The following is a 15,031-nucleotide window of genomic DNA, read 5'->3' on the forward strand; positions in this document are numbered from 1 at the left end:
ACCATAATCCCTCCTCTACCAAACTTTACACTTGGCACAATGCAATCAGACAAGTAACGTTCTCCTGGCAACCACCAAACCCAAACTCATTAGATTGCCAGATGGAGAAACGTGATTCATCATCGTTGTGCTTTACACCACTGCACCCAACGCTTTTCATTGTACTTGGTGATGTGTGGTTTGGATGCAGCTGCTCGACCATGGAAACCCATTCCATGAAGCTCTCTGCACACTGTTCTTGAGCTAATCTGAAGGCCACATGAAGTTTGGATGTCTGTAGTGACTCTGCAGAAAGTTGGTGACCTCTTCGCACTATGTGCTTCAGCATCTGCTGACCTGCTCCATCAGTTTACGTGTCCTACCACTTCATGGCTGAGTTGCTGTCATTCCCAAACACTTCCATTTTCTTATAATACAGCTGATAGTTGATTGTTGGTATATTTAGGAGCGAGGACATTTCACAACTGGATTTGTTGCACAGGTGGCATCCTATCACAGTTCCACGCTGGAATTCACTGAGCTCCTGAGAGACCCATTCCTTCACAAATGTTTGTAAAAACAGTCTGCATGCCTTTGTGCTTTATTTTATACACCTGTGGCTATGAAATACCCGATTCTGATCATTTGGATGGGTGAGTGAATACTTTTCGCAATATAGTGTATATCGAAACATTTCTACAGGTCACCTATAAATGGTTATCAAGTATTGTACAATAAAATAAAACATTTAATTTGTCATTTGTATGATTTTGATGCATCCAGGTCTAATATGAACCATTTATTTTAATGATATACTTGGAATTAAGTTTATGGTATAAAACACTATAAACTGTGTTTTAAACAGAATATTCAGATACATTTCAGCTGAGAAATATTTCTGCCTCTGCCAAGAATGTTTCAAAATGTTTCAGTGAAGTATGTTTGAATATGCTTGAATTGTGAAACATGGTAGATTTTACTTTTTTTTATATCATCTGACAAGAAAGAGCCTTGAAAGGTGAATTAGTGTGTTTCTGCCAATCAAATCAATTTAAGCAGAACTAAATCGAGCACAACTCTTTCTGCTTTCTGTCCTATTCCTTGCTGGTTTCTAGGAAGCTAGGCGTATCAAAAAAACACAGCAGTCTTTCTCTGTGATCAATAAGTCAACAGTCAACATTCTCCTCAGAACCAGTGGTAGAAACTACAAAACAGTGCCATGGCAACCACGCTACGGGGGCGTGCGGAGGGAATGTGCTCGGAGGAGGGGAATTCTTCGGAATAACACCAGAGGTGCGGAGAGACGAGGAGAATAACGGTGACACACACTGCTCTGCTCGGAGAGAGGCAGACTTCCCCTTTACTGTCATTAAAACCCAAGAAGACATGAACATCGCTCCTTATATTTTGCCCTGGAATCCAATGGAAAACTTTATGTTCACTGTTTTAGCACTGTAACTTCACCCCTAATGATCACACTCATATGAGAGCATTTCATCCCCACACCAAATGGTTCTAATATAGACTATATATATATTTATACTGTCTTTTATGCTAAAATGAAATTTTATTTCATTTTCCCATTATCTCACGTTTACATTAAGCGAAGTTATTTTATGTTTTTTAGCTATTAGTTGAAAAAGTCAGTAACACACACACACACAAATAAATACATATTTACACAAACTTTGAGCAAAAGTCCAGTGTATGGGAAATGTGAAAAAGTCACACAGTGTAAACTAAAGCCTGTGTTTAACACAGACTAACAAAAACAGCTCTGTACCCCTATAGGGTCACGGTGATTCACCGGCTACTTGAACATGAGGCACGCAGATCTGTGCTCAGCTCAAAAACAAGATATGTGTGTTACTGGATGTGTGAGAGAGTGAGTGTGTGTGTGTGTGTGTGTGTGTGTGTGTGTGTGTGTGAGTGAGTGAGTGAGCGTGTGTGTGTGTGTGTGTGTGAGAGAGAGTGAATGTGTGTGTGTGTGTGTGTGTGTGTGTGTGTGTGAGTGAGTGAGTGAGTGAAAGAGAGTGAGTGTGTATGTGTGTGTGTGAGAGAGTGAGAGTGAGTGAGTGAGTGAAGGCGTGGCCAGGGGGTGTTGGGGGGGGGGGGGGGGTTTCTGGGGGGAGTGAGGTGTTTTACAGGGCAGCTACGCCCACAAACACACTCCGGTCCATCTGCATGGGCTCACGCAGCCCGCCGTGTGGCCCAGAAGAGCTCAACACAGACACCAGCTCCCCTGGTGTATGTCAAACGCAGCTCACCTCAGGCTCACTAAGCACCCGCCATTTACAATCTGAGGCAGCAGAAACACAGCGACATGGTATTAGGGAAGAAACAGAAAGAAAGAGACAGAGAGAAAGAAAAAAAACACAAGCCTTATATGAAGCCCACACACACACAAACTTCATGCAAGCATGTCTACACAGCTCTGCACCAGAAGCTTGCAGAGAGAGGAAGTGGTGTGTGCATGAGTGTGTCAAACATATCTGTGTGCACACATCTCTGCATATGTGTGTGTGTGTGTGTGTGTGTGTGTGTGTGTGTGTGTGTGTGTGTGTGCTAGCGCTGCTGGTGTGCCTAGCTGTTTTTGTGAGGGAAACGTTATGTGAGAGGTACACGTGTGAAAAGCCGCAGTCCCTCAGGTGTCGGCCTGAGCGGGGCAAAACTCTGTCAGCTGCGACCACACCACACGTGGTGAAGGAAGCCAGTGTCTAACCAGCACAGCGTCAGGTGCGACCAGTAGACCTGCGCTGGTTCATTCTGCCCTGAACGATCCCAGATTGCACCCGCGTGCGTTCCTGGTTATCACTGCTGAGAGCTCCGTGGAACAGAATACACGAGTGTTGGTAAATTGTTGGTCATTTAATACAGAGTGGGAATTCAGGAAACCATCGTCAAAATATATTCATATTTATGGTCATCGAAATCATCTAAAAAGGACGTATTATTGTAAAAAAAAAAAAAAAATAGGGAAACAAAAGTCTTGTAGGTATGGATTCAATATTATGTGGTATAACTGAACACAGCAACATCAAACGTTTTCTTCACTATTTCAATTCTTATATCATTCATTTCATTAATTAATTAAATTCCAATGCATACTGTGATGGGAGAATAGCAACTCTAGCAGCCGTAGCGATCCTCTCTGCCCCAGTATAGGTGTATCCTGCCGTCACTCACCTGAGAGGACTACCTCTATCAGATCTCCTTCCTGGATGTCTTCCGCAGACGTCAGGCGCTGCAGGATATTCTCGGAGTTCAGATCATGACGGAAGAGCAAGATCTTGTCATACATGCCAAAGAATCCGCATTCAGGGAACTGTGGAGGAACCAGGAGTAAACCACAGTCATTTTCATCCTTTTTTTCTCCAAAATTTCTCTTACATGAAAATATCAGGCCTTTACTTTTAATGGAACTTGAAGGATCATTGCAGTGACGTAGGCAAGATGATGAAGACAGATCTGTAAAGAGAGCAGACAGCACATCGGCGTGGTCCTCACTGCGAGCACGGGGAACCCAAGCCGTGGGGGGGGGGCCCGCCGCCATCGCTATTAGCATCCCAGCTATCATTCTGTCAGGCATCATCAATAATGACTGAGGCCCTGCCGCTGACACGCAACAGTCAGGTGCCGGGCTCCGGGAGAGACCCACGCCACTGTGGACCGGGCCACACCGACAAACACACCATTGTGGTGGAGAATTATGTCTTAATATGGGCGAAAATACTGGGTCAAACCGAAGCTCCGCTTGCTGAAGTAATTCAATGCATCACAAGACAAACAAAGGCTACGGGACAAACAGACGTGTGCTTTGTTCCAGACAAAGAAATGTCCCTGATCAGCTAGTGCGGACTGTTAGCAGACACACTATACACCATCTTCAGAGAACAATATGAATATTTTACAGCCTCCTAACTGTAAACTAACACGAACTGCCATGTATAATAAGGACCTTAATAAAGCTTTACCGTTACCCTTTCAATTATTCAAAATTATTGTCTGGTTGCATGTCAAGTTAAACTAAGCATCTTATCTGCTTGACTGCATGAATTGCATCTAAATGTAAAACAAATAGACATAAAAAGGAAATATATAAAAATAATAGAAGAACTAAATCAGCATATATGTTGTGTTGATCAACACAGCATACAGCCTGCGGTATATTGAAGCCTAAACCCAAAATGAATCAGACACACTCCCCCAAACCTTGTATTAAAATGCATTAAAACATGAACATGTAACTCTAAAGCGCTGATCTAACGCTGCTGTTTTACTTCATCCACTTAGCTGCAAAATCCATTACAGCCGTCAGCTGCAAATGCAGAGCACATTAAGCCCCACGGCCAGAGGCTGGACGGGGGGGGCGTTCTGGACGTTCTGGACGGGAGGGACATGACGTGCGGGACATGCCGTGCGGGACAGCCCACTGATGTAACAGCTACTGTTGAATCTGTTCCTGAATCCAGGTCAGCCCCCAGCCACCTGATGCTCGCTAAACCCCTCAGTTTTGGATTATGAGATGCAAATCCAGGCAGCTACAAGCAATAAAACAACCCAGTTCAGAGAGGCGCCCGTCACTCGCCCGTGCCCAGCGTGAGCACACCGAGCTGCAGGCATGTCTTGTGCAACTCCACCTGCTGTGGCCGGCTGCCTCTAATCTCTGGAAGCCAGCATGTTGTTAGCACATCTTAACTCAGCCTCCCGCTGAGGGAGAACTGTGTGGTGCCCTACAAGGCACACAGGAGCTGTTTATCTCTCTTTCTTTTCTGGTTTTTGCAGATTCGGTGCACTTGCATTTGCAGGCACGGTGACAGCAGAGGCTGCGGATGCTCAGATACCCACATTTCCACTGGCAAAGAAACACAGAGCAGAAAACCCTGTAGAGTCGTGGCTCTAATCTCCTCTTCCAAAAAAAAACATGCACTGCACACTGCAGACTGCAATCTGATCATCGAGAGCTGTGCTAAGTATTACTGCAGAAATGGGGTTGGGGGAGAGAGAAAGAGTAATGGCGAGATATGGCGAGATATGCCGAGATATGGTGAGATATGTTGAGATATGTCGAGATATGGTAAGATATGGTGAGATATGGTGAGATATGGCGAGATATGTCGAGATATGTCGAGATATGGTAAGATATGGTGAGATATGGCGAGATATGTCGAGATATGGCGAGTTCTGTGGCTACACACCCATCGGTCAACTCTCCGAAGTGCCTGGGAAAACACAACAGTACGGCTGACAGGTCTGCAGTCGCCATGACACCCAGCTCTGTCACCAGAGAGGAGAAGGACCAATACGAAGAAGCCATGAAGATCCACAGACACGCTGTCTCACCATACACGCTGTCTCACCATACACGCTGTCTCACCATACACGCTGTCTCACCCATCCCCCACTGCAACAGTGTGGTGGTTATTAGTGTTCTCTGGCCTTGATGAAGAAACACACAGTCTTAATAAACCTCAGTTTGGTACTTCAAACCTCAGTTTGTCACAAAATGAGACACTGTTTACATTTTTGGACATTTAACCCCAGGTGAGCAGCTGCCTCAAGAGGATGAGTCCCTGTCTGTTCCAGTACAGTGAAGGTCACACTATAACAGGGTCCACTCCCCTGTAAATACAGGAACAGACGCTCTTGTATACACGCAGATCACAAACTTTTCATAATACTTAACACAGAGTCTTTACGAGCCCAAATAACGGGGAATATATGAGTAAAATGATGTAATTGTATGTAAAGTATCAGTACTACAATAGCCACGCTGCCATGACTTGACAGTGAAAACAAACAGTATTTATTTCAATACATTTATTCAACTAACATCTTAAGCATTTCTGTCCATGCCTAAAAAAACAACCACTGCCAGATTGATCAAATACGTCGTATTAGAGCTGGGCGATATGGCCCTCCAAAAAAATCTTCGATTAATTTTTTTTTTTATCCGATTTTCGATTTTAATAGATTTATTTTCCTCTACTAAAAAACTACAGATGATAAAGGAATGGTTAAAAAAGTTTTAATTTATTTTTCACTTAAATTTCCCCTTTGGGGTTAAAGTGCAACCAGAAACAAGCAAAACAATTGTAAACAAGTGAGAACATTCAGTAACTTTTAGAAGGCTTTCTCCAACATAGTTTAAGCACTGACACAATGCAACCTCAAACTTAAAATAAATAAAACACACCCTCAAAAAATAAATAGATATAAATAATTTGGTGCCCTTTTTAATAAAATGGAAAACAAATACAATTTAACAATTGTTGCATGTTGCGTACTGACAGTCACGCTGTCTACATTCTGATTAAGAACAGGGCTGCCCTCACTTTAGCCTAAATTCCAGCACTTTTCAAACCTGAAACACAATGTAACATTAAAATTCGTCAGGTAAATGTTCCTTCACCTGTTTTTGAGGGGTGTTTCTTTATACTACCACAGTTTATACTTTATACTACCATAGTTGCCAAATTGGGCTTGTTTGAAAATCCAGCCGCGGGTACAAATTCTGGGTTTTTTGGGCTACTTTTGAGTTGGGCCATGCAGGGGTTACAAGTCAACACTAAGAATGGATTAATATAATTAATTTGTCTCCATTTTACACACTCGCCACCCCCGTCGGGTTTTACCCTGATTTTGTGCGGGGTATTTTTGTAGGACCGGGCAATCCTGCCTCCACTGAGGTGTGCGGAGCCGCGCGCTACGGTCACTCACGAAAGTTTAATCCATTGAAGCGGGTTCGGTAACCGAGGCAGAAACTGCTTAATCCAAAATATCCCGCGGAGGGAAACTTTATTGACAACGCAACTGAACAATAGTACTCTTCGCTCTCTCCCTCTATCGGTTTCAAACACCTTACAGCGAGGACTTGTTTGGTCTACGTCTGACGCCACAAAACCGAACCAACTCCAGATCACGGAGCTAGTTGCTCTTTTCTTGGGCACAAGCTCCGCCATCATGTTTGTGTGTGTGTGTGTGTGTGTGTGTGTGTGTTGAGGGTGGATGGGTGGGAGGTGCTAAACTCACTGAACTACGGGAGCCCACAGTGCAGCGTCGGTGGTGAAAATTTTTTTCTTAAAAACACATCGTCCTTAACTGTAAATTCGAATTAATAGATAATATCGATTAATCGCCCAGCTCTACGTCGTATGAAATGGTTCAGACACAGAGATGCTGTGTCTGTAGTTACACTGAATGCATTAAACTTTCAGCAACTCTCCAAATAGCAGGAGTAGCAGTGCTGTGGTCCATCATCACAGCCTCTCTGGGTGACGTTCATCACAGCCTCTCTGGGTGACGTTCATCACAGCCTCTCTGGGTGACGTTCATCACAGCCTCTCTGGGTGACGATCATCACAGCCTCTCTGGGTGACGATCATCACAGCCTCTCTGGGTGACGATCATCACAACCTCTCTGGGTGACGATCATCACAACCTCTCTGGGTGACATTCATCACAACCTCTCTGGGTGACGTTCATCACAACCGCTCTGGGTGACGATCATCACAGCCTCTCTGGGTGACGATCATCACAGCCTCTCTGGGTGACGATCATCACAGCCTCTCTGGGTGACGATCATCACAGCCTCTCTGGGTGACGTTCATCACAGCTGTCAGTCAGATACTCGCAGTGCTGCCGTCAATGTCAGTGTGCTGCTCAGACTCTGAACCACCGACAATAAGAGTATCTGCAAGTCGATCGATCTCCTGTTATAGCTAAAGCTATTATGCAATGCTGTGTTGAGAGCAAATATGCACTCACACACACACACACACACACACAAAATACTTTGCCTTACTTTTAGTTAGGTGGACTTATCCATATACGGTAGGTGTTTAGGTGAACACAAGCGATGTGCCCCATTTGTTGCCATGTACATATTTTCATCCAACACTCTAGTCACTGATCTCAGATCAGGAACATTCCTAACTTGATAATATTATCTGGCCAGATGACCTTCCCCAACAAAGATGGTGCTTCTAATAAATTTATGTGGATGGTGAGTATAACCGCATTTGCTAAAACAAAACAACCTTGTAAAGCGTCCTATTAAATCCTATTATAGGCACTAATTGCGACATATCAAGTGTCGGCTTCTCTCCTGAACAGTCTTGTGTAGAGGACTCAGAACTGAAACAGGTTTTCTTCATAGTGCAGTTATGACTGGTTCTCAAACAGCTCTTCATAAATACCTGCCTGCCATTGGTCACCTTTCATCACACACGCTTCCTCTGACATGATGGCTACCCTGCTACTATATCATTTTCACCACATTTACCATTTACTGAAGCTGTGGAGGTGCAATCAGCAAATGTCAACAGCCCCATCCTCATCCGCACTGACGTCTGATACTGAAGAGAACTCCATTAAAAGAATTACAATTACTAAAAAACCCTTCAAATCACACCACTGGGCCATTAATCGCATAAAAGCCTGGCAGGATCAAACGTTCCTTTAATGGTAATTGTAGAATTGTGTTTTGTGGCCAGTCCCAGGACAACTGATGGTGTGGGACAATATCTCCTCTGATCAGCAGAAAACAGGAGCACATAATCCCAGCGGAGACGGGCCTGTTTTCAGGGCTTTGTGCCATTCTTCTGAACCAGATCTCTGTACTAGAGTGTCAACAGGTTCTGATTAACAGGTTCTGATTAACAGGTCCTTGGTTCCAATTCGACCCGGGAAATCTATTGCATGCACCCTGCTAACTATACAAGTTCGCACGCACGCACGCACGCACGCACACACACACGCACACACACACGCACACACACACACACACACACACACAATCAGACACACACACACACACAATCAGACACACACACACACACACACAGTAGAAGTGGAAACGTGCTGTGCTGTGCTGTGCTACTCGTCAGGAGTGTCAAACCCGAGGTCACGAGGTCACGAGCCTAGGTCACACCCTGTGTTAGGGGCCTAGGTCACGAGGCCCCTAACACATCCTGGGATGCTCCAGGACAAAGAGGGGGGGGGGGGGGGGGGGGGTTACGCCCCACCTACCCTTAAGGTAAGACATATTGCTTGTTATCTCAGCAGACAACAAGGACAGCTTTATCCGATCTTTGGCCTGTGTTACCATGGCAGTGGTGTGGCGTTCTACAAAAGCGACGACACACACACACACACACTCACACGTGTACATACATGTGCTCACACAGGTACACACTGACACACCGCTGCTGAACGCCGTGGACACAGCCTGGATGAGGGTAGAAAATGCCATTTTTCTTCCCTTGATAATGATCAACAAGCAGGCGAACAAGAGGGTGATTAAGTCCACTAACAGCTGACTAAGACTTGACTGACGGTCATGAGGGTGCTTGAAGCTTTAAAACTCTAAAACTAATGGGTAGAGGGTGTGTGTGTGTGTGCCTGGGAGCTAGCATGAAATGGGTGTGTGTGTGTGTGTGTGTGTGTGTGTGTGTGTGTGTGGTTGAGTTGCTTTGGACATGCACACAGAGTAGATGAATATGTGTGTTTTTATTCTCTGCCCTGACAAGTATGTACTTACAACTTTATTTTGCTGCGGGTCTGTTTACAAAAATGCAATGGACATGAGACAGTGTGTTCAGATGAGGTTTCCCGGGCAAAATTCAACTTAATAAATAAAGCTGTAGAAAAGGGAGAAATATTAGCAAATATATTGAAATATAGGAAAAACATAACACTATAAAACACCTCAAATAATCATTTGAGGACACGGCACAGCAGTATAATCTACAGGCAGTAGGAACCGTGCTTGAGAATGTTGGCAAATACATTAGAACAGGGGTTCTCAACCTTTTCTACCTTACGGCCCACCTGTTTACAACTAGAAAGTGTCAAGGCCCCCCAGGAAAAATTTTTTTACTTTTGTGTAAAACTGTTTTTAGCTTTTATTACTAAGTGCTGACACTGAAAACTTGAGATTTGGGTTATCACAAAAACGAGCAGTAAAGATGCGTTGCTAACATCCGTTGACTCGTCTAGCTGCACAACATAACGTGGACTTTCTTTAATTCTGTATATCAGCCCCCATGTCAACAATCCGTCTAATTATACTATCATTTGAAAGCGGTACCTTCGGTAGTTTTTTATTTGCTGCGGCTTCCCCAGCCATCTCGAGGCACATATCCACAGCAGCCGGCGGCACCAATTCCTCAGCGATCGTAAAAGCTTTTTTACTCCGTGCAACATGTCTGGCTACGAGGTAGCTAGGTTTCAGGGCACATTTGGACAGCGACGTGAAGAAAACAATTGTTTTCTTTTGGAGCTGCAGTTCGTTAACATCACCTCCTTCCCCCTGCGCAAATCCATATTTGATGTAGTTTGGGTCGTACTTGCGGATTTTTTACTTTTTCTGAAGAACAGGTTCACTTTTCTTGTGTCGTTTCAAAAACTTCTCCATCTAGTTAACTGTCTGGAAAAAAGGGTGCAGTGGCCTTGAACCATGACGTTTAATTGTAATTACTTCGGGGCTTTTTTTCTTAGTGTAGTTTTATATTAATGATTATAATTTGAACATTATTAATCTAACTTTTTTATAATCGTTCTAAATTTAATTTTTAAGGTGTACTTTTATGATTTAAAGTCCTCACTACAGACTAGTAGCTCCCTCAGAGGATGACCCTGCGGACCCCTAGAAGGTGCTTCGCGGCCCCCTGGTGGTCCGCGGCCCACCGGTTGAGAAACCCTGCAATAGAAGACCTCACTAAAAGAAACTTACTGAGCACCCACACAAACATTCAAACACACACACACCCTCTCTCTCTCACACACACATGTGCAAACACACATACACACTCACACACTTCCAGTTTACCACAGAGTAAAGAGCACAAATACTCAAGCAATACTGAAGCAGACGGTTCATCAACACAGACCTTTGAGGTCATGTTTACCGTTTTTCCATAACCAATGCCAAAAAACTTTTTCCTCATTTGAAAGCCTGACTCCACCCCAAATGAATGAGCTGTGAATTCTAGCACTATACCATGATAAACACATGCCTTGTGCTTCTATGTTCTGACTGGGACGCAGGTGTGTCTTTAACCCGGCCGTCTCCGCTCTGTGAGCTGCTGAATGGGCTCTCACACGCAGGGTGTTGCTGTGTTTGTGTTTCTCTCATTTCCTGTTGGGTTTAAGGTGAGAGGAAGGACGAGGGTCAGCGCGGAGGGCAGCGGGACACGCTGATCCCAGAACAGCCTCCTGCTCTCCCTCCACCTGTGTGTAAGAGGAGTTGGGTGGTAACAAAAACAGGAAGCTGATCTCAGAGCAGACACAGCAAAGCACTGGCTGCCCCCCCCCCCACCACCACCCGTCACACACACACACACACACACACACACACACACACAAACACCGCACACACCCCCTTACCCCCTTCCCCCCACACACACACTAACAACACTCCCTCCCCTAATGTGTACCATCAAACAGAATGAGATCACATGTTCAACGTTGCATTGGCACACGGGGATATGTGCACCCGAGCACCAGCACACACACACACACACACACACACACACACACACACACACACACACACACACACACACACACACACACACACACACACACACACAGCAGCCATACACCATTCTCAACACCAGCACAAAAATAGGCCTCACATCTCTGATCTACAACACACAACAAGTAACACAACAAGTCGTGAGAAACTCTGTAAACAACAACCAGGATGAGCTGGAACACACTTGCAGTCCCTGTGAGTGCAGGAGGTTCATATTCTGATTTAATATCACATAACGGTCACGGAAGATGAACTAAGGCGAGAGTGGGGGTGGGAACAGCTGTCCACAGTAGCTTACGTAGCTTACGCTAAAGCCCACATGTGCCCCTGTAGGAGAGACAAGCGTCATCCTCTCTGAGATGCTGATAAGAACAGCATGTGTTCAGGTGCCTCTCCTGATCATCTAGCAATCTGCTATTGATTGAATTGTCACTAATTCAAAACACATGTCCAAATAAATGCACACGTAAAAACACCTGTTGTTTCAGGAACTGTTCAAGATAATAACATAATAATAAATAATATGATACTATAGGCATCAATAAACAATATTATACATATAAAAATAATTATTGTTAGCTTAACATATTAATCAACGATCATAAAAAATCAATTAATACAATAAAAAATAATTCTGGTGCATCACTAGTTCTTGCTCACAGCTTTATTTTAAGATAATATTGTTTCACAAGGGAGAACGCTCAACAGTGTATCCTTTATCCAGAATGTAGAACAAACTGTCCTCTCCGCTGAATAAAGACATAAGCAACTTAAATCACAGCACTGCCGTTCACGCAAGGCACAGAAGATCAGGAAGGCAGTAGTGTGTTCAACGCCGTGCCAAAGTAAACACGCTAATAAATCGGCACTCAGGACGGCAGGTATGTGCTACCGCTAAACACAGTACATCACCACACACTCAGTCACACTGCCTTTACGTTGGACACCTACAGAACCGAGAGGTTTACTGCTGTCGTTCACATCCATCAGTCCAGATGTAGTTCTGGGAGACCCGCAAGGACTTCTACTGGTACAGCATGAAGCTTTTTTATACACGGGGGACTGAACCTCAGTCCCTCATAAAAGGTGCAGTGTTGTTACTCACTACAATATACCAACCGACAATACGACCTGTCTGCACATTAACGTACTTAACTTCCTGTAAAAAAGCAGAAAACACTTATTAATTAGAAGACAAAGTCTACAACACAAAGTGCAATATCAAATCTACCTTCTAATTTCTTATAATATTAGATACAAGATAATACAAGAAAGGATGAAATTAAAGGAAAAGTGAAAAACAGGAGCAAGGACGGGCAAAGTGCTGTATATTCAAATTCTTCAGCTGTACTGGATTAGTAAATCCACAAAACCGTCTGTGACCTTGGGAACGTGAATGTTGACCTTGGGAACGTGAATGTTGGGACGTGACATTAAATGGATGTTCCTTTTGTCATTAACTCAAGTTAACAACAACCAAAGGAAGCAGAGAAGTGAACGGAGGTCAAAGTGACCCAACCAGAACGTGAGCAGTGGAGAGCGAGTCAGCTGCTGTATCAGAGATGCTTTCAGCTCTTCCATAATCACACAGTCAAAGCACTCAAATGTATTCAAAGGAGTCAAAGGTGCTAAAAGCATAGCAATGTCTTTGGGGCGTAATCAAGTAGACATATGGTCACAGAAGTACGTTCCCACCCGTTTTACATTGCCAAATACACAAGACCTTATGTCCACTGACACAAATAAAACGCCTGACCTTCATAAGCCTGCAAAAACATAAACATGTGTCAATATGAAAACCAACTAGCAAGTTCACTTAACGAATAACTCATCTTAGTGAATCCCAGTAGCAGGTCTCAGAAAACTTGCGGGGAACTCTCCAGACAGACTTTCTTTATAGAGACTAAACATAGCTGTTCATGGTAAAATAGCATGAATTATCAAACATTATACCTCATCCTATGCAGAATATTAAAAAATAGCCATGAGTCGAGGGCATAATTTGAAACGTAAACATCCTAGACTCACAGCACCTTTTCCAACGTGCAACCTGCATGCGTGTCTGTTTGTTCACTGTCTTCATACGTCACGTAATGGGGAGGAGAGGAGGGGGAGTGGCTCTGCTTAGATTTATACTTCACTCTCACTTGTGTTTCTAAATCCCAATCATTTATCCTTGTTTCATAGAAAACACGTGTTTCACATCAGTTACAGGGTTTCTGTGAGGGTTCCCTGTCTACACGTTTAGCTGGTGTGCATTATACGTTAGCGCAGGTAGTTGTACTTTAACAATTCCTGTTATTGTAGCACTACCCACTGACATGGTGCCGATATCCCATTGTAGCAAAGGAGAAGGTCAGAGGTCAGTTTGCAGGTGGTACTGAAGCCCACTAAAACCAACAGAACTGAATGAACTCTCACCTCTCTTCTTCCCCCATGGTGGGCAGGCACGGACTGGGAGGAGTTTACTGGAGCTTATGATTTTGGGGACTTTGTGTTCAACTGTTCCTCACAGAGCAAAACTGACCTAGCTTGGAATATGTTGGAGAACCTTGGCTAGAACACAAGAGTCTCAGCCCCGCTGGGCTACATGAAAACCACAGAGTGGTGAAGGCCGCTCCACCCGTACCCTCCCGCCCTGCTCCTGCCCCTGTCCTCCAAACACTGTAGAAGGCACCTCCACCCACAAGCCTGGACCACATATTGTGACACACATCCACTACAATGAAGGCATTCCTCTCCAGAAACACTTATGTGTCTCAGTTACAGGAAGTGATCTGCAGGAGAGGAACCAAAAATGCCATTTTCACTATGAGAAATAATATACATGGAAGAGATCTGATCTTTGATTTGGAAATCAGTATTTCAAGCTCCATAAACAGCTTAATGTTCGGTCCTTCTCCGATATGTCGATTTATGAAATCCGTTTCCAAACTCCCGATTACACCAACTTTCATGTATGTTGTTTCGAAACATCTCAGCTCCATATAGCAAACAAAGAAAACAAAAAACAGAGATCTCAGTAGTACATGGCGATTACACTTTCGTAGACAGGCTGAGATTTCACCAAGCTTTTAATGAAGAGTCAGAACAACAAAAATTAATTAAGCTGCCCCTCTCCAGGACGGTCTTTACCTATTAAACACAGCGACATAGCAACCATTAAACACACAGCGAGTATTAAACACATAGCAACCATTAAACACACAGCGAGTATTAAACACATAGCAACCATTAAACACACCGCAAGTATTAAACACATAGCAACCATTAAACACACAGCGAGTATTAAACACGTAGCAACCAACCATTAAACACATAGTGAGCCCACACTATTAATGCGCACAGCAGCACACAGTGAGTATTAAACACATATCAACTATTAAACACACAGCGAGTATTAAACACATAGCGAGCCCACACTATTCATGTGCACAGAAGCACAGTCCTGAGCTCTCGAATACTCAGGGCTTCCAACCGATGCTTATCAGATCACCATCAGTAACACACAGA

General features: G+C 44.0%; 1 protein-coding gene across 2 annotated transcripts in view; it reads right to left on the reverse strand.

Moving 5' to 3' along the window:
• Positions 1–15,031, reverse strand: part of LOC143523548 (serine/threonine-protein kinase D3-like) — a 47,292-nt gene that overhangs the window by 27,204 nt on the left and 5,057 nt on the right. The window contains exons 1-2 of one of the 2 annotated variants that reach the window (XM_077018075.1): positions 3,391–4,621; positions 3,166–3,304 (exon numbers count right to left, since the gene is read on the reverse strand). In XM_077018075.1, the coding sequence (XP_076874190.1) occupies positions 3,166–3,304; positions 3,391–3,471 (220 nt within the window). In that variant the 5' untranslated portion in view covers positions 3,472–4,621. Of the gene's footprint in view, positions 1–3,165; positions 3,305–3,390; positions 4,622–15,031 lie in introns of those variants that run through there. The other variant, XM_077018074.1, reaches the window with a different exon arrangement.

Source organism: Brachyhypopomus gauderio, chromosome 9 (genome assembly GCF_052324685.1).
Source record: "Brachyhypopomus gauderio isolate BG-103 chromosome 9, BGAUD_0.2, whole genome shotgun sequence".
Classification (NCBI taxonomy): Eukaryota; Metazoa; Chordata; class Actinopteri; order Gymnotiformes; family Hypopomidae; genus Brachyhypopomus; species Brachyhypopomus gauderio.